The sequence below is a fragment of the Pongo pygmaeus genome, chromosome 11, assembly GCF_028885625.2.
Source record: "Pongo pygmaeus isolate AG05252 chromosome 11, NHGRI_mPonPyg2-v2.0_pri, whole genome shotgun sequence".
In the NCBI taxonomy this organism is placed as follows: domain Eukaryota; kingdom Metazoa; phylum Chordata; class Mammalia; order Primates; family Hominidae; genus Pongo; species Pongo pygmaeus.
In genome coordinates, this window is record NC_072384.2 from 133,363,082 (window position 1) to 133,387,868 (window position 24,787).

At 38.3% G+C, this 24,787-nt stretch overlaps 1 protein-coding gene and 1 pseudogene across 22 annotated transcripts in view; both read left to right on the forward strand.

The window, feature by feature from the left end:
• GIGYF2 (GRB10 interacting GYF protein 2) overlaps positions 1 to 24,787 on the forward strand; it is a 161,263-nt gene that overhangs the window by 78,769 nt on the left and 57,707 nt on the right. For 12 of the 22 annotated variants that reach the window (XM_054477539.2, XM_054477535.2, XM_054477541.2 and 9 more), the window contains 6 exons: positions 11,462 to 11,641; positions 15,006 to 15,223; positions 15,316 to 15,478; positions 15,567 to 15,755; positions 19,056 to 19,252; positions 20,370 to 20,529. In XM_054477539.2, coding sequence (XP_054333514.1) covers positions 11,462 to 11,641; positions 15,006 to 15,223; positions 15,316 to 15,478; positions 15,567 to 15,755; positions 19,056 to 19,252; positions 20,370 to 20,529 — 1,107 coding nt within the window. The remainder of the gene's footprint in view (positions 1 to 11,461; positions 11,642 to 15,005; positions 15,224 to 15,315; positions 15,479 to 15,566; positions 15,756 to 19,055; positions 19,253 to 20,369; positions 20,530 to 24,787) is intronic. The other 10 variants (XM_054477546.2, XM_054477545.2, XM_054477543.2 and 7 more) reach the window with 1 other exon arrangement.
• Positions 6,943 to 7,031, forward strand: LOC129032228 (U6 spliceosomal RNA; annotated as a pseudogene).

Below are 24,787 nucleotides of genomic sequence, written 5' to 3' on the forward strand. Positions count from 1 at the left end.
CTCCTGCCCTCCGTAATTAGGGCAAACACTATGAGTTCTAACCTTGTTATATAAGCTCAAAGATTCTACTTTAATTTAATTGCAGAAGTATCTATTAATTTCGGCAATAATTCCATGCTTAAAAATTTACAATTAGGATACTCATCACTTTCTTCTTAGATTACAGAAATAAAAGCAAAGTGGCTTATTCTTTTGGCATTTTTTTTTTAATGCTCATTTTGGGTTTTTGAAATTCCTTCCAAAAGAAAAAGACTTTTTTTTTCCTCAAGCCACTGAATTTTTTTTTCTAAGGCCTTTATCCTCTACTGATATATTGTAATAGAAAATTAGTATACATTTAATAAAACAGTTAAGAAAATTTCCAGTAATACATTCAATATGGCTGTTATTGCATTTTTAAAATTTAAGGGAAAAGAATATAGAAACCATACTATACTACCCTATAGATAATGTCTTTGTTTTAAAAATCTATTGGAAGCAATCTAGCTCTGTTCCTATTTGCCAGTCAGTTTCTTTCCCTGTTTCCCATAAGGAAAGAAGAATGGATATTATTGCATGTACTCACCAGTTCTTTTGCTGGGTCAGCCTTTATGCCAAGGTAGGTCTTAAGGAAATTTACAGAGTCTGCCTTTTTGATCAGATAATTTTAATCTACAAGTCTAGTTTGTAGGTTCTCTTCTTGGACTGGTTTTACAGCTTGCTTTCCTCTGTTTATAATGTTGTGGGGGCTGGTTTCAGCTGAAGTTGATGTGATTGGTCACTTAGCCTGCAGGGGGGCCAATTAGCTCTGATCATGTGGAAAAGAATGCTGGTTTGTTAGGAGGTCTTTCTTTACCCAACACAAACCTTAACAACTCTGGAGAAAGCCTCCAGAACTGACTTGGAGAAGGGGTGCATTTTTTCCCTCTAATAAGGACCGGTCTTTAGTAAGTTTGCATAATCTTACTTAAGAGTTTATTTGAAAGTTCAAAGGGATAAAATTCCCTGCAAGATTTCTTTTCAGCCGTCTTTCCTTATATAGCATGTTGAAGTGTGAGATATTTCCTTTACTAATCTTTTTTTTTTCCACCATGTCTTTGGGGAAGATTTATTTGGATAAGGACTTATAGGCATAAATTAATGCATTGATTTTCTTAGTTTTCTTCTCATGTCTCATCAGAATGGCTACCGTTAGTTCCAGAACTAGTAATACAGATAATTTAATTACCTGAAATCTTTTATTTTTTTGGCTAGGAAACAAACTTTTTTTTTTTTTAAAGACTGTATACAAAGACCTTGAATAGGAATAAAATTAATTGTTCTGTACCTGATACTTTTAAAAATGCACACCAGTGTGAAAGAACTGAAGAATTTTCTTAAGGCTTATTTTAATGATGTTTAGGAGATGTTTCCCTGATCAGTGTGATGAAATATAGTGTTAATAAAACATAGTGTACAGTGTACAGAAAATGTAACACAACATTGAAATAGCATTTAGCTGGAAAATGTGATCCAGCTTGTTGGAACCCTGAAACACGCTGTGGTATGGCTTTGTGCAGTGCCTTAGTGAACAGTACTTTTCTCCTCCTCCGTTAGCTGCTGATTTTAAAACTTTGACCAAATGTCAGATGTAAGAGGATCTGAGAAACAAAGACTGTGATTGTTCAGAGTAAAATCTTGGAAGGCCTGCTGGGAAAATTATTAATGTAGACCAATATAATGCTACTTAGAAAGTGAAATCCGCCTTTGTAGAATCCTCTCCGTACCCCCCCACAATTTAAAAAATATATTAATTCCTTCTTTGTTTTATTAGTACCAAATACTTCAACACAAGTTCAGACACAGCATTAGAAACACTGACCTTCAGAACTAGGGAAGGTAAAGTATAAAGAAGGATTTGTGGTGTGATGCTCATTCCCTGCATGTACTGGTAGGAATTATAATGTATATCAATTCCCAGCTAACAAATTGAAGAAAAACAGAACAACACAACAACAAAATACTAGAACAAGTATAGTATAATACTGCTTCTAGAAAGCAGAAGCACTTGAGTGTATCTGTCATGTGTTTTGAATATACATTATATATTTTTTATTTTCATTTTTTTTAGACATAACATTTTCTGTGTTACATCTTGCTGTGCCACCCAGGCTGGAGTGCAGTGGTGTGATCATAGCTCACTGCAGCCTCGATCTCCCAGGCTCAGGTGATCCTCCCACCTCATCTCCCACCCCCTGCAGTAATGCCACCACATCTGGCTAATTTTTTATTTTTTGTAGAGGCAGGGTCTTGCTGTGTTGTCTAGGCTGGTCTTGAACTCCTGGGCTCAAGCTGTCCTCTCAATTCAGCCTCCCAAATTCCTGGGATTACAGGCATGAGCCACTTCACCTGGCCTGAGAATACATATTATAGTAGGAAAGACAGTTAAGAATTTTATTAAACTTGAAAGTCTTTTTCCATAGTATACTTGGTTTCAATATATTGAGACAAAAATGATTTGGCAAAATGATCTTCAATTAAGAACGAAATGTCTTGAGTGAAGCTTTCTAATTTCTGGATTTCCACAATTTGAAAGTCTTGCTATGGTCTATAAACAGTGATTCCTAACTGCTGTGAATATTGTAGACCAGCTCTGAAGTGCCCACTTAGGAGCATAGCTCTCCCATTACGATAGCCTGAGCATTTAAAGTCATTTCTGGTTGAAGTTACCAGGTTAGCTGGTGTAGGGGAGAGAGAAGACCTTCTCTCTTCCTTTTGAAGGTTTGATAATTGAGTCTATAACATAAAGCAACAGTAGGTAGACTTAACAGAAGAAAAACAGTTTACATCCTTATGCACAAGAGTCCCACAAAACATGAGACTTGAGGAAGGACCAGATGATTGAAGTTCTTATGGCATTGGAATAGGGATGTGGAGGTCCTGGGGGAAGGTATTGACAAGCTGTGGGAAAATGAGGGGAGGAAATCTATGATGAACAAAAGTTGTCTAGTTATTGAGATAAAGTCTTTCAGGTATTGAAAATTAACTTGAGGAAGAACACTACTAGACCTTTTAATCTCTTATGTGATAAGGTTAATCTTCCCTGATTGATGAAATTCTAGGGAAGGGACAAAGGAATTTTTTGAGATAAGGGGGCATCAGAGAAGGCCCCTCCCTGTGCTTGCTGTTCCCTAAGTTCTCTCAGTTTGCAGTAATGAGCATAACAAAGCAGCATATTTTGGGGCGGTGTTTCCTGGGGCTCCTTCACTGAGATGACGTGGATATTGGCACAGGTGATATGCCACCTTCACCCAAAAACTCATGGTCCTTCCCATCTAGACAATTTGTCATTTCTGTTGTAGCTGTTTCACAGTAAGGTAATTGGAGATGGCTCTAATTTCTCCTGTGAATGAACATAAATGGTAAATACCTGTTCATAGATTGATGGATTGTGTCTCCAAAATTATAATGATTAAATTAAATTAAGCAAGGTACCAAGACCTGGTAAATTATTCTATATTAAATCTAGTCCTCTGTCCCTAAAGGCATTTGATTTTCTTTCTGACTGAAATAATTCACTATATATCTATAAATGTATCACATTTTTCTTGAGAACAATAAAATCTTCAGTTGGAGTGAGATTTCTGGCCTATGTAAGTAGGTAATCTCACAGCTTTAAAACGTTAGCCCTGGTCTCCATGTTCTTGCTTACATAGTGTACTTAGCTTTCTTTTGAAGATGCCTAGTCTCTTACCATTTCCACATGTCCAAGCCAACTACTAATTGCCTTCCCACACATTTCAGGCGGCCTCTGGGTATGTACCAGCAGACAGCTGAGCACGAGGGCTGTAGGGTTATGGTACATATTCAAATGGCCTGAGGACCTTTTTCAGAGATTCTGATACACTGCAGCTTCTCCAGTCTCTGCTGTTTTTTCAGGACTCTTGTTAACCAGCTGAGCAGGTTATTTATTCCTCAGGGAGAAAGTCATAACTCTCTGGGTATAGAATTTAAACTGCTCTGTCCTAGCCACCCTGAGTTTTGTTTATAAGTAATTGTAGGGGAGAGGGGTGGCAAATATCAACAGTTGAGTAGGATGCCCTTTCACCATTTTCTTTGGTGTTAGAATATTTTTTTTGGTGTTGATCAGATAATATATATCTGAATAGAGTAATACAAAGTCACTCCTTAAAAAATTTGCACATAAACAAGCTTCAAAGTCTGTCCCATAATTCCACTTTTGCTTGTGGAGATTGGGCACTTGTAAGCTCCAAGTCTCACAGCTGTAGATTTTGTTGGCTGAGTGCCTCTTTGCTCCATCTGAAGTTTTCCATAAACACTATTTTTGGCCGTGGGTCAAACATGCACACAGGTGCCCTTTTACTGCTCTTTCTCCTTAGGAAGTCCACTCAGACCAGGCAAAAACCAACACTGCATTTTAATTTAATTTAATTTTTAGATGAATCCTATTTAGACTTAATACACTAAGATTGAAACAACCAAGTATTTATTGCCACTGGGGAAATTGTATATGTAGTACGTATGTATTTTAGCACCTTTACATAATTTGCTTTTAACGTAAGGACATAAAATATATCGTTTTCCTCATAGTCATGTTTGCTATATTGAATGGAAAAAAATACATTTAAAATTTGTGTTTCTGTGCCTTTTGAGGGTCACAGACACCTTTAAAATTCTGACCGAAAGCTGTAGACTCTTTTCCCTGAAGGAAGAAGAAAGCATGCCAGCACAAAGTGCGTGTCCAGTGCAAGGATTCACAGCCCTGAGCTGATTCATTGACTGTAGATTAAGAATATTTGGTTCAGGCATGAGTTTGTAAATAATTCAATAAGGTTTACTTTAAAATCATCTTGTTTGTAAATCTGTTAAGATTTAAAAAATAAGTCAACTGAAATACAGTATTTGGTTAGTTAACTTTGTCATGGTGCTGACGTTACAGAAGGAGGAAGCCTTTGATTTTGAATGCTGAGAGGGGCCATGTAACTGTCTCTCACTCATTTTAGTCTTCGTTACTATGAATTGTTGGAATTTTTAGATGTGAAGGGAACTTAGATGTCATCTTCTAAACTGCCCATGAATGACTTTAATATTTATTATTTATTTATTTTTATTTTATTATTATTATTTTTGGAGGCAGAGTCTTGCTGTGTTGCCCAGGCTGGAGTGCAGTGGCACAATCTTGGCTCACTGCAACCTCCACCTCCCGGGTTCAAGTGATTCTCCTGCCTCAGCCTCCTGAGTAGCTGGGACTACAGGAGCACTCTACCAGGCCAGGCTAATTTTTAGTACTTTTAGTAGAAACGGGGTTTTGTCATGTTGGCCAGGCTGGTCTTGAACTCCTGACCTCAGGTGATCTGCCTGCCTCGGCCTCTGAAAGTGCTGGGATTATAGGCATGAGCCAACATGCCTGACCTATTATTTATTTTAAATTATATCAGGAATACACACACACACACACACACACACACACACACACACACACACACACACACACACACACACACACGCTGGGATTATAGGCATGAGCCAACATGCCTGACCTATTATTTATTTTAAATTATATCAGGAATACACACACACACACACACACACACACACACACACACTAAAGATGATGGTCTCCTTGGCACTCCCACCCACCCATCTAAATTTACACAAGTAAATCTGTAATCAATTTGGTTAGAAGGGATTTATTTTAATATTTTTGGGGATTGCTTAGATACAGTATAATTTTTAGTTATATTAGTAGTAATTGGAAATGTGTATTTTTATGACTGAAGTCACCTTCTAAATAATTTCTAGAATAAAATTTTTATATTGAAGAAGTTGGTCTTAACCATTTTTTTTTCAGGAGCATGCACTTTGAAATCATTCTGTGGGAAGATGAAAACAAATTTAGTTCTATGTCTCCCCTTTTTAGAGATGTTGACACTTTCCTCAAATGTACCATGTATGATTTGTCTACCACCCTTTTAGCTTGTTATACTTAAATCCCAGATCTCTGTCTTCCCATTTCAGTTTCTCTAGAATTTCTGGCTGCTTCCAATGGGTCAAATTTATGAGTGAACCATTAAGAATCACTTAGTGTAGAAATAAACCATGGGTTAGGAGTTTGAACACTGCCTAGGTTCTGTTTCTGATTTGGTTATGATTCAGCTGTGTGGCCTTGGGAAACCACCTTACTGGTATCCCTATCCTTGCAGAAGCAAGAGAGTTAATGATGGTTGACTTAATCTCTTGTAGTTATTATGAAGATCAGATAAGATACATTAACACATTTCGCCAACTGAATGAGGTTATTTATTTACATGTGTGTCCATGGACCTGGAGATCAGGTGCTATGTCTGAGCCTTATCTTTGTTTTTAATCCTGTGTCTCTAATTGTGTTTGTCAGTAAAGGAGTGAGTCATTTAATGGTTGCTAGAGGTTTGAGTAAAACAAGCAAACAAATGGTAAATTAGTACTATTTCTTTTTAAAAAATTTTTTTTACATTTTAAAAATTATAGATAGATATAGAGATGAGGTCTCACCATGTTGCCCAGCCTGGTTTCAAACTCCTAAACTCAAGTGATCCTCCCTCCTCAGCCTCCCAAAGTGCTAGGATTACAGGTGTGAGCCACCATGCCTGGCCAGTAGTACTATTTCTTTGGGAAAATATTTAGTAGTAGTCAACAAAGTTGAGCATACTGTGACCTAGCAGTTTTGATGCTAAGTATATACCCAACAGAAATGCAAACATATACTTACCAAAACTCATGTCCAAGAATATTCATAGAAGCACAATTCTTATGATAGCAAAAAGGTAGAAAACAACCTAAATGTTTCTAAGCAGTAGCATAAGAGTAATACCGTGTGGTTTGTTTATGCAGTGAGATCCTGTACAGCCATGTAAAAGGCCAAAATATTCCCTGTAACAATGAGAATGAATCTCACGTGCTTGCTTCGGCAGCACATACACTAAAATTGGAACGATACAACATACACTAAAATTGGAACGATACAGAGATTAGCATGGCCCCTGTGCAAGGAGAATGAATCTTCCATAATGTTCAGCAAAAGAAGCCAGATATAAATGAATATTCCATTTTATAAAAAAGTTTAAAAGCAGGCAAAGCTAATATTTGGGGCTAGAAATTAGGATAGTGTTTATCTTGAGAAGGGCTGATTGAGAGGACACATGAAGATTTTTGAGGCTCCTTAAAATCTTTTTTTAAAAATCTAAGGTGGTAGTTAAATTATATGTATTTGCTTTATGAAAACTGTGTCAGTTGTACATTTGTGATTAGTGTACTTTTAAAAAATGTTTTCTTAAAGAGGTGGGGAGATGAGTGAAGTCCACTTAAAAGTTCTTGAGGTCTTTTCACCCTTATGAAAATGAGCACGGCCCCTGGAGGCAGAATTTATATGGCTTGATGAGAAATGTGGCTGTACTAACAAAAGAGAAACAAATTTAAAACAACCTTGTGATTCTCAAACTGTTGGAAAACTTGTAGCTCATAAAGTTTGAATGACCAATTCTGCATTCTTTATTCCAAAAAGGATTTGAGGCAGAAAATTTGAAGATAAAGAGGAAAGCAACACCAAAGAAAGAATGATGAGATTTGGAGTCATTAGACCTGGTTTCAGATTCTGGCTCCAATTATTTTTTGTTTGTTTTGTTTATTATTGTTGCTTATTTTGTTTATTTATTTATTTTTTAATTATTTGTTTTTTATTCTTTTTTTTGGGTCCAGTTCTTATCTATACACCTTGACTAGTGAAGACGCAGTTCCTCATTTGTAAAAGAAGGGGTAGAGGTGTTGTGGAGAATGAAGTAGCCTGAATTTACACGAATACTAGTTCCAAACCATTCTACATGAATATTGGTTCAAGCCATTTTGAACAATACTTGTTCAGAAATTTCTATAAGGGAGCTTAAATTTTGTTACTAAGTGATTATTTACACAAAATAATTTCTTTTTTTTTTTTTTGTTTACTAACTCAGATCTAGGTGTTTTTTTGTTTGTTTGTTTGAGACGGAGTGTCGCTCTTGTTGCCCAGGCTGGAGTGCAGTGGTGCGATCTTGGCTCACCGCAACCTCTGCCACCCGGTTCAAGCGATTCTCCTGCCTCAGCCTCCCGAGTAGCTGGGATTACAGGCATGCGCCACCATGCCCGGCTAATTTTTTTGTGTTTTAGTAGAGACGGGGTTTCTCCCTGTTGGTTAGGCTGGTCTCGAACTTCTGACCTCAGGTGATCCGCCCGCCTCGGCCTCCCAAAGTGCAGGGATTACAGGCGTGAGCCACCACGCCCAGCCTCAGATCTAGTTTTTTACTTGTAGTATCAACAAAATTTACTTATGTACCAGTAACAATTACATACAAGGATCAAAAATTTAGCTCCCTGAAATTCAGCATCCCTGAAATTCAATGGATAGGATTTTCTCATAACGTGATCACATTTTTAAAAAGCCTATTTAGGGCAACAGTTGGAAATAAGTGACGAAGAAACTGAATAAATTATACAGAAGTGCCCTTCTACATAATTTACTAAGAGGTCAAGGCAGAAGGATCACTTGAGGCCAGAAGTTCAAGACCAACCTAAACAACATAGCAAGACCCCCATCTCTGCAAAAATTAAATGAAATGAAAGGAAATTTTAAATGAAAGGAAATTTTAAAATTAGCCGAGTGTGGTGGCATGTGCCTGAGGTTCTAGCTACTTACACAAAATAATTTCTTTTTTTTTTGAGATGGAGCCTTGCTCTGTCACCCGGGGTGGAGTGCAGTGGCGTGATCTGGGCTCACTGCAAGCTCCACCTCCCAGGTTCACGTCATTCTCCTGCCTCAGCCTCCTGACTAGCTGGGACTACAGGTGCCTGCCACCATGCCCGGCTAATTTTTTCTATTTTTGGTAGAGACGGGGTTTCACCGTGTTAGATAGGATGATCTTGATCTGACCTCGTGATCTGCCCGCCTCAGCCTCCCAAAGTGCTGGGATTACAGGCGTGAGCCACTGCGCCCGGCCACAAAATAATTTCTAAAAGCTGCAATATAGTTTTTGATATATCAGATATTACATAATAACTACAATAGATTTAGATTATGACTTCTCTGGTAAACCAAGTGATATAGTTTGGATGTTTGTCCCCTCCAGATCTCATGTTGAAATGTGATCCCCAGTGTTGGAGGTGGGGCCTGGTGGGAGGTGTTTGGGTCATGAGGGTGGATCCCTCATCCCCTCCCCACTGTAATGAGTTCAAGAGTCTGGGATCTCTGTCATCTTTCTTGCTCCCTCTCTCACCATGTGACATACTTGCTCTCACTTCACCTTCCACAATGAGTAACAGCTTCCTGAGGTCTCACTGGAAGCCAGGCAGATGCTGGTGCCATGCTTGTATAGCCTGCAGAACCACGAGCCAAATAAACTTCTTTTTTTTTTTTTTTTTTTTTTTTTTAATAAATTACCCAGCCTCAGGTATTCCTTTATAGCCATGCAAAATGGACTAATAAACCAAGGAAAGCCAGAATATAGTTCTGACATTCCAGACACATCCTGCAGGTAAGAGCAAGGTCATAGATAATAAAACCCTTGCTTGGTGGTTCAAAACAGCAAACATTTATTATCTCAGTTTCTGTGGGTTGGGAATCTAGAAGCAGCTTAGCCTAGCTGGGTGGTTCTGGCCCAGGGTTCTTTTAAGGCTGCACTCAAGGTGTCAGCCCATGCTGCAGTCTCTTAAAGCTCATCTGGGGTTTGATCCACTTCCAGACTCACTCATGTTTCTGGTGGTAAGTCTCAGTTCTTTGCCATGCGAGCTTCTCCACGAGGTCTGTGTCACTACATGGCAACTAGTGTCCTTCAGAGAAAGTGTCCAAGATGGAAACTACAGTCTTCCTTAATATTGTAAGTGGCATCTCATCACTTCAGCTGCATTATGTTAGTCCAGCTCATAATTAGGGGTAGAGGATTCCACAGAGATCAGCAGTCAGGGACTGTTGGTGAGCTCTTGGAGGCTGCCCACCACAATAAGAAAGCAGCAGATCATGTCTTCCATTCTCCCAAGATATTTTATCTTTCAGTAGAGTGATACCTAGTAGCAGACTAACAACCATATGGGCAAGCAGGATGCTGAATCTCAATATATGTAAGATGGAATATAACAGAATGACCAGAAATTAGAATTTCATTTTCATATGCTGTTGTTCAATTATTTTTTTACTTTTAGTATGGATTAATTAAAAGGATTGAGTTTGTCATTATGAGAACATGAACTTTTATTGTTATAAACTGAGGACATCAATGTATGTTATTCTGGATTTTCAACTATTTTGATGTGAGATTTTATAAATGTTATGAGTTATATATGTTAGCACATGTGGAATGTTGACTGAAGAATTTGTTTGCACAATTTAGAATGATCTTGTCCTTTTAAAATACCAGTTTAGTTTATTTGGTATACCAGGCTCTCTTGACATTAATGTAACTTTTGAGACATTAGGTTAGACATAGCTTAGCTTTAAATTCTGTCCAAAAGCAATTTATGGTATGCCTGTATTGTATTAGGTGCTAGAGTAAATGAGGTTATAGTACTTTTCGATTTTTTTTTTTTGAGACGGAGTCTTGCTCTGTCGCCCAGGCTGGAGTACAGTGTCGCGATCTCTGCTTACCGCAGCCTCTGCCTCCCAGGTTTAAGCCATTCTCCTGCCTCAGCCTCCTGAGTAGCTGGGATTACAGGCACTTGTCACCACACCCAGCTAATTTTTGTATTTTGAGTAGACACGAGGTTTCACCATATTGGCCAGGCTGGTCTCCCAACTCCTGACCTCGTGATCTGCCCGTCTCGGACTCCCAAAGCGCTGGGATTATAGGCGTGAGCCACCACGCGGCCTGCTTTTCAGTTTATAATCTGTTTTGGAATGAAAGAGAGCCTGAAATGTACAGATATCATGTTTAGGCAGAATCACCAGTAGGTGTTGGTTATATAAAGTATGTTGTATGATGAAAAATATCGTATAACTTTAAAAAGTATGTGCTAGTAAGGAAGGATTGGCAAGATACACTGTTAGTGAAAACAGCAAACAAAGCAACATTTATAACATCCTGAGAGTGGCGTTTGTGTGTGTGGAAGAGGGAGCTATGTATACATGTGTAAGTGTACCCACGGACAGTGTTTGGAAGACTTTATAAGAAACTTGGTGATGGTTCCTTCTGGGGAGTACGACTCTGAGGGTCTTGTGTAGGAAGATGGACTTTTCATTGCATGCCTTTTCAAAAAAAAACTGTACATAATATTTTTGTTTAAAAAAATTGCCCAGTCTGTGAACATTCAGCTTTAAGAAACGTGTCTAATAATATATACATACACCCACTGTTACTTTAGTGATTTTTTCTGAATATTGAAATGGACTCATTTGCAGGAAAGCTTGATTTGAGCTGTGAAGTTTGTTTTCAAAGTCTATACTGGCAGAGGCTCATGTTTACTTACCGTATTATTTTCTTTACAGGGAGACCAAATTTTGAGGAAGGTGGACCAACATCAGTAGGGAGAAAGCATGAATTTATACGCTCAGAAAGTGAAAATTGGCGCATCTTTAGAGAGGAACAAAATGGAGAAGATGAAGATGGAGGTTGGCGACTAGCTGGATCAAGGAGGGATGGAGAGAGGTGGCGACCTCACAGTCCTGGTAAGAATTCTGTTGAGTAAAGGCACACAGGGACTGAAATAAGGGAAAGTTTGATGGAAATAGGGATTAAATGAAAAAGATAAACTGGCTTAAAAAATGTGGGGGAGGATTCATATTATTTATGCTGTCACAGTTTTATTACTAGAAAAAATTGCAACATAAAAATTTCCTACATCTATTCAGTTGATTGAAATCACTTTTCTATTTTTCTGGGGCAAATAGTGTAGTTTAATGGGAAGCACCTGCTCTCAACTGCAGAAATGAGGGTTTCGTTCAGTTTTGTCTACCTTTAAATCTTTGAATCTTTTTTCAGCATTCTTTAAGATGTATAAATGTGTAAAAATTACACACTTGAAATATGTACTTCCCTCTCCAACAATGAGTGTTTTTTCCTAACAAGAAAGGGTTTATTCTTTCATTTTTTCCCTTTTGAAAATGTCATTTAACCTTATTTGAAGAATAAGCTTTAAACCTAGGTCAGAAACATAATCACAAGTTCATTCTTATGTCCTTCTAACTTTAGAAGAAGGAGAGAGAATAGTAGTGATTAGTCGTTTTTAAAGTTCTTCTGTTTGTCTCTTAAAAATGCTTCAAACTGTTCTTCTTGGACATTAGATATGCTAGTAATTGAAGACACTAGTGCTTTGTGTTAAAGTTCATCCTGTACCACAGTGCTGATTCCATGCCTCATGATAATCAGATGCAACTGTAGTTCAGATGCAACTGTAGTTCCAGTTGTGGGGTCATGCAAAACTGAAGCACACAAGAGTATATGTGCATGCCCTATGAATTTCATGTGTATGACAGTATTTTATCAACCATGTGCCAGAGAGGCTTACCTTTAATACAGGAAATTATGATAATGTAAACTGTTTTCACTTTTAAAAATCAAGTTATTAGCAAAACCGCTAGCTTAGATCTGGGTAGACATTATAACAGGCATTCAGAATATTTTAAGGAAGTGGTAGGTAGATAGAAACATACTGAAGTTGATGTTTGGGTAGAGTTAGGATGCTTTTATACCAACTCTTCATGGCTGCCTCTTGGGTGGGTTTTCTGTCATTAGTGGGCATTGTTTACATCACAAGGTCTAGACAATTTTGATTAGTCTGTGTCCTGGGCCAGATGTTAGAGTTCTCTAAAAGGCATCACTGCATTTTATGCTGAGCTTGTCCGTAGGCAGAGGGTTTGTAGACTATGTTCCCAACAAGCATTCAGTGAAGAATGGATGGGATCTGGTCTGAGAGAGAAAAGAAATTCCAGCTGGTCAAAAACAAACAAGGTGAATGTTTTGGAAGATGAACAGTGTTTTTTGAGCCCAAATGTCTGATGTTGATTCTATTAAAGGGAGTTTAACAAAGTACCTCCCACCCAACAACTTAGAATTTGGTTATATATTATCTTCTCATCTTTTCTAAATCTTTCTTTCCCCCTAATATTTGACTTTCATGTCATTTTTGTCATCAACTTGTGTATCTTCCAGAACTTTTAATCCATATACATATATATTTTTTCAGTCACACCTGTGGCTGAAATCCATATATTTTTAAAAGACAGTTTGGGGGATATAAAGATATATGGGTCTGAAAAAACAGTGTAAATGCATTTTAAAAAAGAATACAATTCACTTTTTAAACGCAGTACATTCAAAGTATAGCCTGATTATAGCAGTTTTCATATGTTAACTCTTAACGTGTTAGTTTATGGTTAATCTTTTATTAAGATTTGAGTAAAACTTTAAATTATTTTAACTGACTTTATGAAAATAGTATCCAACTTTAGATGTAGGGTCTGTAAATCAGCAGTCAGCCTTAATAAGTACCTTGCATGTCTTACTTGCTATGTTTAGTTTCGTGAGTAAAATTTTATGAACTACTGATAAGATAACATTATGGGATATAAAGTAGGGCTTCCGGCTGGATGTGTATGGAGGTGGGACCATTAAGGACAGGGAGGCATCTAGTCTGGGAGCTGAACCTAGGAAACTCAGTAAGAGGAGAAACATGAGCCAGGTATCTAGAAGGATAGATTCGTATCATGATGTGCGTTTAGACTGTTAGAAATGAAAGCAGTAGAGAGGGCTCTGGAATTCATTTGATCATGAAGACTCTTTTCACATAATGGCTCTAGGTTTCCATGTAAGCAGTCTCAGTATAAAATTCCTTAATTCTCATAGGAAGTAGTAAATAGTGTTTTGTTGTTTTTATATGAAGGGATAGGAGTGTGGGAATAAGATTTCTTTTTGTGAGTGGCTTATCAGATGCTACCTGTATTTGGCATTTTAACGTTTTGCCCTTTGTTTTCCAATTTGATTTTTAGATTGCTGGTTTTTGCAAATTTTGTCTCAATAGTGAGAACATTTAGCTCTGGCCACATTTCTTTTTCTTATCCCCCACAGAGAAAGCAGTCAAGGATGGAAAATTCTAATAGGTTAAAGCCTGCTTTTCTTTTTAAGACTCTTTTAGATTCAGGTCTGTCAGATTTTAGCAAGAGTTTCCCTTTCTTTTTTTTAGAAAAATATCTTAAGTAGGATCTCTTATTATTAGGCAGTCTTTTCTTCTGTTGGGAAATGTAGATTTAGGAATGTCCGTAGGGGTATTATATGGATAGGGAGAATTAAGAGATGAGAAAGAAGGGAGAGTAAGCATGTTATTGTGAAACAAGCAGCAGAGGGTGCAGAATTGGATTTTAGTTCTACTTTGCCATGTGCGAGTTACTTCTGCTGGCAAAGTTTTAGTTTCTTCTTAAACTATAGAATTAGGATAGTGAACTTCATAAAATCTCTGTGACAACTTTGAGCGCTGTAATTTCGTGAATTTTTGGGGGAGGATCAGAATTACAAGTAGGAACCTGGCATTAATAAATAGGCATGATGAGTTTGATATAAATCGACACAGGGAGCTGATTTTATCCACAAACAATGATATTTTCATGGGAAGAAAGAAAATGCTTTAAGATTGGGCAAAAGGAAGGCATAAACTTCAGTATGGAAGGATGTCTAGTGCATTAAGTCTGGGTGAGGAGTTGGCGGCTAATCAGTATTTTAGTCAGGTACCTAGGACTTACTAGAAGTGCGTACTTGGAATACAGTGTCCTTTAAATGTGCTTCATTTTAGATTTATCTTTTAAAGCTTTAGAGTATGTTGCATGGCTCAGTACTTAAGTACTGTTGTCATCTCGTAATGGTGTGTGTACTCTGAACTCTGAACTTCATTTAGTTGCCTAATGTTGTTCTCTTTACTAGGTCAGTCCATTTGAGTTTGTGGTCACTTGTAGTTTTCTCCTTTATTTTCTATTCCTGATTTTCTTATTCAAATACTGTCATAAAACTTTTCTAAGGTTTGTGTCCTCCTTCTCATCTCAGATGGCCCTCGTTCTGCAGGCTGGCGGGAACACATGGAACGACGTCGAAGGTTCGAGTTTGATTTTCGAGATAGAGATGATGAACGGGGTTACCGAAGGGTTCGCTCTGGCAGTGGGAGCATAGATGATGACAGGGATAGCTTGCCCGAATGGTGCTTAGAGGATGCTGAAGAAGAAATGGGCACATTTGACTCATCTGGAGCATTCCTCTCTCTAAAAGTAAGAAACGTGTTTTAAATGTCATGACCAGCATTAACCTTATACCAAAGCCAAATCTGCTGTTGATCTTTGGTTTTATTCTCTTGCTACAGAAAGTACAGAAAGAGCCTATTCCAGAAGAGCAGGAGATGGACTTCCGGCCTGTGGACGAAGGGGAGGAGTGCTCTGACTCTGAGGGTAGCCATAATGAAGAGGCCAAAGAACCCGATAAGACAAATAAGAAAGAAGGAGAGAAAACAGATAGAGTAGGAGTTGGTAAGGCATCTTCTTGCCCTTTGCCTTTTTTTTTCCTCCATCAAACCAAAACTTTCCTACGTTCAACTAAGATTACTTCGTGTTCCAGAGGCTAGTGAGGAAACTCCCCAGACCTCATCATCATCTGCTAGACCAGGTACTCCTTCAGACCATCAGTCTCAGGAAGCATCACAGTTGGAGAGGAAAGATGAACCAAAAACTGAGCAAATGGAAAAAGCTGAAGAGGAGACTCGGATGGAAAATAGTCTACCAGCCAAAGTGCCCAGCAGAGGGGATGGTATGTATTTGTGGGAATAGACAAGCTAAAATAGGATTCTGCTGAGACCAGTGATCACTGATAAGACAGGCTTCTGCTTATGCCTCCTAGAACTGCTTTTAGTGGGTGAATTATCGGAATAGATTATTTTGCCAGTGAACCCAGTCAAACAGTGCTTCTCACGTATGTGTCCATCTCAGAATTACCAAAACAGAGTTAGAATCTGCAAGGGTGGAGCTCTGGAATCTCATGTCCTAAGGTGTTATGACATAGCCACCCTGTCATTACTAGTGAACTGGGTGTCATATCCTTTGCATTAGTTTGATTCCCATATTAGACAGTTACCTTCCTTTCATGTGTTGACTAATTATGTGCCCAGCTTAAATTACCAGATGACACACCAAAATGCCATTGTTCTAAGAGGCCAAGAAGAGAACATATGTGAATCTGTGGCAGAATAAGCTTAAAATATATCTCTTTCAGTTGTTAATGTATTGGTTTAAGTTGCTCATACACTTAATTTGGGAATATTAATGCTCTTGTCCATGTTTCTTCTTGTAGGTATTTAAAAATGTCATTGTAATGCCTGATGTTGAAGGGTTACTTGATTCATTTACCATAAAAATTGATACCCTTTAACGTGGCATATGAGACACTGCACAATCTGGCATCTGCTTCCCTTTGTGCAGTTTCATTGCCAGCCTCTTTACCTCCCTCACATTCTACTCACCAGCCTCAAAGCCTTTTAGGTCCTGAAATGTCTCCTGTTTTCTAGGATTCATAGCTTAGCACATCCTTTTCTCTGTTCTTGAAACTCTCTTCCACCCAAAGCCCCCAAACTAGGGTAGGTGTCTTCCTTTGTTTCTTAAACAACCAGGCTTATTTCTAACATAGCATTATAATATCATAAAGATGTTTATTACCTTGTTTTCCCAGTAGACTAATATTTTGAGAGCTCAAACCAAGAATTTTTCAATTTTTTAAATGTCTAGAACAAAGCTGATTTTTTTTTTAAAGAGATGGGATTAACTGGGTGTGATGGCACATGCTTGTAATCCCAGCTACTCAGGAAGCTAAAATGGGGGAGATCACTTGAGCCCAGGAGTTTGAGAACACCATGGACAACATAGCAATAGCAAGACCCCTGTCTCTAAAAACAAAACAACAACAAAAATGAGACAGGGCCTCACTATGTTGTTCAGGCTGGATCCGAACTCCTGGGCTCAAGTGATCCTCCTGCCCTTAGCTTCCTGGTTAGCTCAGCAAGTATTTGAATCTGTGCTCTACATAGCAGGGACTGTGAGACTGGTATATCTTTGAGACACTTTGATTTGTAGTAGGATATGCCCCAGAACTACCTGTGGTACATTCTTTTGAATGTACGTGCTTGAAGCCTTATTCAGGAAATTCTTGGATCAAGTCTAGATATGTATATTCTGAGAAGGCTTCATAGATGTACATTAAAGGTCAAAACTCCAGATTTATAGTGTGTAGAGGAGATAAAGTGTGCATATATCACTATTCCAGGGCAAAAAGTAAGATAAGGGTTCACTGTTGGCAGACTCTTGGGATGCTTCAGGAAGTAGGTGGTCTCTGAACACATCTTGGAATAATAAGTAGAATTTGGAGGTAAGTGTAGCTAGATGAATTGGGAGAAGGCATTCCAGTACTAGGGAGCAGTGAAAGCTAAAGTGAAGAAGTGGGACTGATCCAGGCTTGGGCAGGAAATCACCTCTTGTTTTTATTTGATGAAATATGAAGTGTGAAGAGGAGGATATTGGGAAACATGGTTAGAACATGGATTTGACAGCGGGGTGTAGACTATCTTGTGATGACAGTTTGGCTTCACTGTGACCGCTTAGACTCCTGAGCAGTCACTGTGGGGTAGATAGTACACCTGTAAAGGGAAGTTGTGGCAGATGAGATTTTAAATTAGAAACTGTCAGGACTCAGTCATTGACTGGATATCAGGGTAAAGAAGAGGGAAGAGCCAAAGAGGATTATAAGAGGATTATGGTGCCATTCACATGAAAAGAAGAGGGAAGAGCCAAAGAGCCTGAGAGGATTATGGTGCCGTTCACCATAGAGGAGCACACTGGGGAGAGGAGAGATAAATTCAGTTTTGAACACTGGTTCTGAGGTGTTGATGAGAAGAAGTTAAGTGAGGTTGGCGAGAGAGCAGTTGTGAATGAGGGACTGTAGCTAGATGGGAATAGGTTAGGGCTAGAGAGAGAATGAAAATTGAAAAGATTGCATATACTTATTAGGGTTAAGAAGAAAAGAACTTTGAGTAATTCCCATTTTTAAAGGGTAGAGGAAGAGGAACCAGAGAAAAATCCTCAGAGGTAAAAGTAGAGATAGGAGAGTAGAGTGCAGGGAAACTAAGGAATGGGAATGTTTTAGCTTAGAATTGAGTTGATAATGTCAGATACTACTAAGAGACTGGATGAGGAAGACTAGGAAAAGTCATTGTATTTGGCAACTTTGTGTCACTGCTTATCTTTGAGAGAGGAGCTTTACGGGAGAGGTGAGAGTAGAAGTCCCCTTATAGGAGGTGTGAGTAAAGTGGAGACAGCATGTATAGACTATCCTTTTAAAAAGTATGGCAAAGAATGAGTCAGTGAGAGGAGCAGGAATTTGGAGAAGCTATCTGTAATTGAACAAACAAGATTTCAAAGGGGAAACTGCAATTATACCTAATTACTTCCATCCCCCTTTTCCTTCTTAAGAGCCTGCACACTGAGAGGTTAGAAATAGGAACCAAGACAGAACCTCTTTTATAATTTGTATTCCTATTGAGAAGAACATCCTGCACTGTACAGGTAGACTCCAAGTGCTTCTCATTATCCTACAACATGGAATATATTGAATTACATTAATCATGACTTGAAACAGGTACTTACTGAGCATAATCATTGATATTTTCAGTAAAGGTTTTGATGAGAGATGACATATCTTTGAGAAGATTTAGGGTGCATTGATAACTTTTACAATTGGAGATATGTTATGAAGAAAGGATTAGACTGATTGTTTCTAAGAGGTCAGCCTATAACTGGGTAGATGCTCTGGTGACACAGGTAAGCCCTGGAGAAGCGCCTTTTAGATACCTTGTAACTCTTATCTTTTGTCATTCTGTGTAGGTAATTTTGTCGTTCTAGGAAGGAATATTACGTTTCTCCATAGAAGTTAGCTTCACTGTTCATGACAGGGCTCGCATTTTCTGTTTGGCCCATTTAGCAGGCTGTGCGACTTGATAATGTAGTTAGCCTTCACAGAAGTCTCTGTATTTCAAAGGATTTTCATCTGATTTTTTCCCCCTAGAAATGGTTGCTGATGTCCAGCAGCCCCTGTCGCAGATTCCTTCAGATACAGCCTCTCCTCTTCTCATACTTCCACCTCCTGTTCCCAATCCTAGTCCTACCCTCCGGCCAGTTGAAACGCCAGTTGTAGGTGCTCCTGGTATGGGCAGTGTTTCCACAGAACCTGATGATGAAGAAGGTCTCAAACATTTGGAGCAGGTAAAAATCCTGTTAATTCTTTTTGTCTCCTCTTAAACTGCCATAAAAATTAGCAGGCATTACATGAATATTCAAATAGAAAACTTTTGTCACTAGATTTTAAGTACTGGAAAAATTGGATATTTAGTGTTTATTTGTACAAGTAATTGTCTTTCAAATCATTTCATGCTTATAAGTTTCTGCTATGTAGTAGTCATTATGTCAGGTTATTTTTTGCTCTTAGGTTGCCCTTAGCTATTTACTTTTCTTTTTTCTTTTTGGACATTAATGGAATGCCAAAAATGGTGAATACAAGCAGCTGTGGATGGTCACTGTATCTTCTGTATTTTTTGCTTCAAGTACAACAGGGAAAATAGTTAAACTCTCAGAGCATTAACATCTTATTCATGTCTCTAAATTTCCCTAAGATTGTGTATACCATTGTTATATGTAAAGTAAGTGATAGCTTGCTTTTCTACGAAAGAATTTCTCTTCCCTTTGGGGTGGGATGGTTAGTGGCAGGAAATGCTGAAGAAAGGAAAAAGCGAGATAGTGTCTTAGTAAAACTTGTAAAAGATTTTATTTATAGTTGTATTAATTGAGCCTTTTGTTCTATTAACATTCTTTTTACAGGTTTAGTTTATACCATTTAGAGTTGACCAACAGCTTATTAGTTTAAAAAGTACTCTTAGCCAGGCAAGGTGGTGCGTGTCCTGTAGTCCCAGCTGCTTGGGGAGGCTGAGGTAGGAGGATCGCTGGAACCCAGGAGTTCAAGAACGGTCTGGGTAATGTGATGAGATCTCATCTCTATTAAAAACAAACAAAGTACTCTTACTAGTGTTGATTTGAACCCTGGGGTTTGATCCAGAACAGTGTTTGTTTTAATCTTAGTTGATTTGATTAGTAATTTTGAGACCTTGAGCAAGACTTGGCATCTCTGAGCCTTAGCTTCCCCCTCTGTAAAATGGGGATAGTACCTGTTTCATGGCATTGTTGGGAGAAGTTACCTGCTATGTTCTTTGCATAGTGACTTTCATAGATCAAGTAGTCCAAAAAAAAGGGGGAGGCACTGTTATTATGTGTACAAGTACTAATTTAGGATCATTTGTTTCCTTGATTTTTGTTTTTCTGTTATTAGCAAGCTGAGAAAATGGTGGCTTATCTCCAAGACAGTGCACTAGATGATGAAAGATTGGCATCAAAACTGCAGGAGCACAGAGCTAAAGGAGTGTCGATTCCATTGATGCATGAAGCAATGCAGAAGTGGTATTACAAAGATCCTCAGGGAGAAATTCAAGGCAAGTCGTTCCTTTCTCCTTTAAGTACTGAAGTGTGTGCCATTACCTCCAGAATCTCTAAGAAAGGATTTGTTTAATTTAAATTATAGTAGAAAAAGAAGTCAGCAAGCACACACGCACACACATACGCAGACTAGAAGTGTTTCCGATTTCAGATGTTTTTAGATTTCTTCCCGATTTTGGAATAATTGCATTGTATATACCAGTTGAGCATCCCTAATCTGAAAATCCAAATTCCATAATGCTCTATTGAACGTTTCCTTTGTGTGATGCTCAAAGAGTTTCAGATTTTAGAGCATTTTGGATTTCAGATTTTTGTATTAGAGATAGTCAACCTATGTAAAAATAATTTGAATACAGCCTGGCGTGGTGGCTCACACCTGTAATCTCAGCACTTTGTGAAGCCGAGGTGGGCGAATCACCTGAAGTCAGGAGTTCGAGACTAGCCTGGCCAACATAGTGAAACTCTATCTCTACTAAAAATACAAAATTAGCTGGACATGGTGGCAGGTGCCTGTAATCCCAGCTACTTGGGAGGGTGAGGCAGGAGAATCACTTGAACCCAGGAGGCAGAGGCTACAGTGACCCAAGATCACGCCACTACACTCCAGCCTGGGTGACAGAGTGAGATTCTGTCTTAAAAAAAAAAAAAAAAAAAAAAAATTGAATACAAGGCAGAAATGTGATGACAAATATGACAGGGATAATATTTAAGCAAATGTTTAAGACTTTTTAAAACTTAAGCAAAATGTAAGATGCTCAGCTCTGGCATCTCAGTTGGTTAAGTAGGGAGGTAGCCTACTCACCTTCTCTGTGTTTCCGTTTCCCTGACTCTGAAAAGGTGATGGCAGCAGTAGTGTTGGAGGACCTTGACGGTTTTTTTTTTTTTTTCAAGTGGAGTTGATAAAAATGGTAGAGAACTACTAAGAATGTCAGATAAAAGATAGTACTGTATTACAAATGAATCCCTTAGAAGATTTGTGTGGTGTGTAAGTTCGATTAGAATGGGCACAGAATGCTATCTATAAAGGATATTTGTTGATTCTTCATTTCTGCTTTTGAAATCTATCCTGTTACCCTGAAATTGGTTGATCACTTCATATTAGTGTAATTTTAATGATAGCATTTTACTGTGTGCTCACCCTGTGAGCTCTCTCCAATGAATTAACTCCCCTTGCACTCTCAGTCCCCTTACCCTGCCTATTCTCCTTCACAGCATTTATTACTACCTGGCATTTTACATATTTGTTCATTGTTTACACTCTGGTAAGATACACAAGAGCGGGGCTTGTGTGTATGTGTGTGTGTGTCTCTGTGTGTGTGTGTGTGTGTGTGTGTGTTTTAACCAAATTTATTTTGGGATAATCATAGCTATATATGTAATTATAAGGAATAATACAGAGAGATTCCATATACCCTTTACACAGCTTCCCCCAGTGGTAACCTCTTGCAGAACTATAGTACAGTAACACAAGTGGGACATTGACATTTGTATGGTCAAGATTCAGAACATGGCTGATTGTGGTGGCTCATGCCTGTAATCCCAGCATTTGGAAGGCCAAGGTGGGTGGACCACTTGAGACCAGGAGTTCAAGACCAGACTGGCCAACATGGTGAAACCCCATCTCTACTAAAAATATGAAAATTAGCTGGATGTGGTGGCATGCGCCTGTAGTCCCAGCTACTTGGGTGGCTGAGGCATGAGAATCACTTGAACCCAGGAGGCAGAGGTTGCCGGGAGCCGAGATTGTGCCACTGCACTTTAACCTGTGTGACACAGTTGAGACTGTGCCTCCAAAAAAAAAAAGATTCAGAACATTTCCATCTCCACAGAGATTGTTCAGGTTGCTCTTTTATAGCCACCTGAGCTTCCCTTCTACCCCAACTCCTTTGTTAGCCTCTAGCAATAACTAATCTGTTCTCCAGCTCTGTATTTTGTCATTGCAAGAATGGAATGGAATCACACTTTTGGAGATTGGTTCTATTCACTCAGCATAATTCTCTGGAGATTAATCGAGGTTGTTGCATATGTCAATAGCTTGTGTATTTTTATTCCTGAGTAGTATTGTGTGATATGAATGTTACGATAGTTTGTTTAATCATTCACCCCTTGAAGGACATCTGGGTTGTTAAACTTTTGAGGCTATAATGAATAAAGCTGCTATAAACATTTATGGACATGTTTTTGAGGGAACATAAGTGTTCATTCCTCTGGGCTAAATGCCCAGGAGTGCATTTGCTGAGTTGTATGGTAGTTGTATGCTTAGTTTTAAAAGAAACCGCCAAACTGTTTCCCAGAGTGACTATACCATTTCATATGCCCACCAGCAATGTATGAGCAATCCAGTTTCTCCGCATCCTTATCAGCATTTGATGTTGTTGCTATTTTTCTGTTTTAACCATTCTGAGAGGTGTGTAGTGATACCTCACTGGGGTTTTAAATTTACATTACATTTCCCTAATGGCTAATGATGTTGAACATCTTTGCATGTTCTTACTGGCCATCTATCTGTCCTCTTCATTCAAGTTTTTCTTCATGTTTCATGTCTTTTTTGTTCCTGTCCTAATTGGATTGTTTGCTTATTTTACGGTTTTGTTTTTTTTATTCATTTTAAATATTGTTAAAATACACTTAAAATTTACCATCTTAGCCATTTTTAAATGTATGGTTCAGTGGTATTAAATACTTTTTCATCTTCCCAAATTGGAACTGTATACATTAAACAATAGTTCCTCATTTCCTCCAGTCCCTGGCAATTACCATGATACTATCTGTTTCTACGAATTTTACTATTCCAAGCACCTCATGTAAATGGAATCGTACAGTATTTGTCTTTTGACTGGCTTATTTCACTTAGCATAATGTCCTCAAGATTTGTTCATGTTGTAGCATGTGTCAAAATTTCCTTCCTTTTTAAGACTGAATAGTATTCCCCTGTAGGTGTATATAACACATTTTGCTTATCCATTTCATCTATTGATGGACACTTGGATTGTTTTCATGTTGTAGTTATTGTGAATAATGTTGCTATGGGCCAGGTGTGGTGGTTCACACCTGTAATTCTGACCCTTTGGGAGGCTGAGGTGGGAGGATTGCTTGAGCCCAGGAGTTTGAGACCAGCGTGGGAAACATGCAGAGACCTTGTCTCTATAAAAAAAAAATTAAAAATTAACTGGGTGTAGGATGGTGTGTGCCTGTAGTCCCAGCTACTCAGGAGACTGAGGCAGGAGGATCACTTGAGCCCAGGAGTTGGAAGCTGCAGTGAACTGTGATAGCACCACTGCACTCCAGCCTGGGTGACACAGCAAGACCCTGTCTTTAAAATAATAATAATAATAATACTGCTTTGAACATGAAGGTACAACTATCTCTTTGAGACCCTGTTTTCAATCCTTTTGGGTATATACCAACAAGCAGAATTGCTTGATCATGTGGTAGTTATATTTTTAATTTTTTGAGGAACTACCATACTATTTTCCACAGTGACGGTACCATTTTACATTCTCAAAAACAGTCCACAAGGGTTTTAATTTCACCAAATTCTCTCCAACGCTTTTTTAATAGTAGCCATCCTAATGGGTGTGAGGTGGTATCTCATTGTAGTTTTCATTCGCATTTCCCTAATCATAAGGAATGTTAAGCATCTTTTCATGTGCTTATTAGCCATTTGTATACCTTCTTATACAAATGAAATGTCTATTCAAGTCCTTTGCCTTTTTTTTTTTAATTGGGTTGTTAATTTTTTTGTTGCTGAGTTTTAGTTCTCTATATATTCTGGATGCTAATCCCTTATAAGATACATGATTTGTAAATATTTTCTCCCATTCTTTGGGTTGCCTTTTTACTCTGCTGATAATGTCTTGTCATGCACTTTTTTGTTTTTTAATTTTCAAGAAGTCCAATTTGTCTATTTTTGCTTTGTTGCCTATGCCTTTGGTGTCATATCCTAGAAATCATTATTGTATCCAATGTTGTATAAAGCATTTGCCCTGTGTTTTCTTCTGAGAGTTTTACAGATTTAGGTCATGCACTTAGGTCTTTGATCCATTTTGAGTTTTTGAATATGGTGTTCGGCAAGAATCCAATTTCATTCTTTTGCATGTAGATATCCAATTTTCCAAATACCATTTGTTAAAAGGACTGTCCTTTTTCCATCGAATAGTCTTGGCATCCTTTTCAAAATATTTGACCATGTACTCTGGTTCACTTTGGGGCCCTCTGTTCTATTTTATTGTTCTGTATGTCTGTCTTTATGTT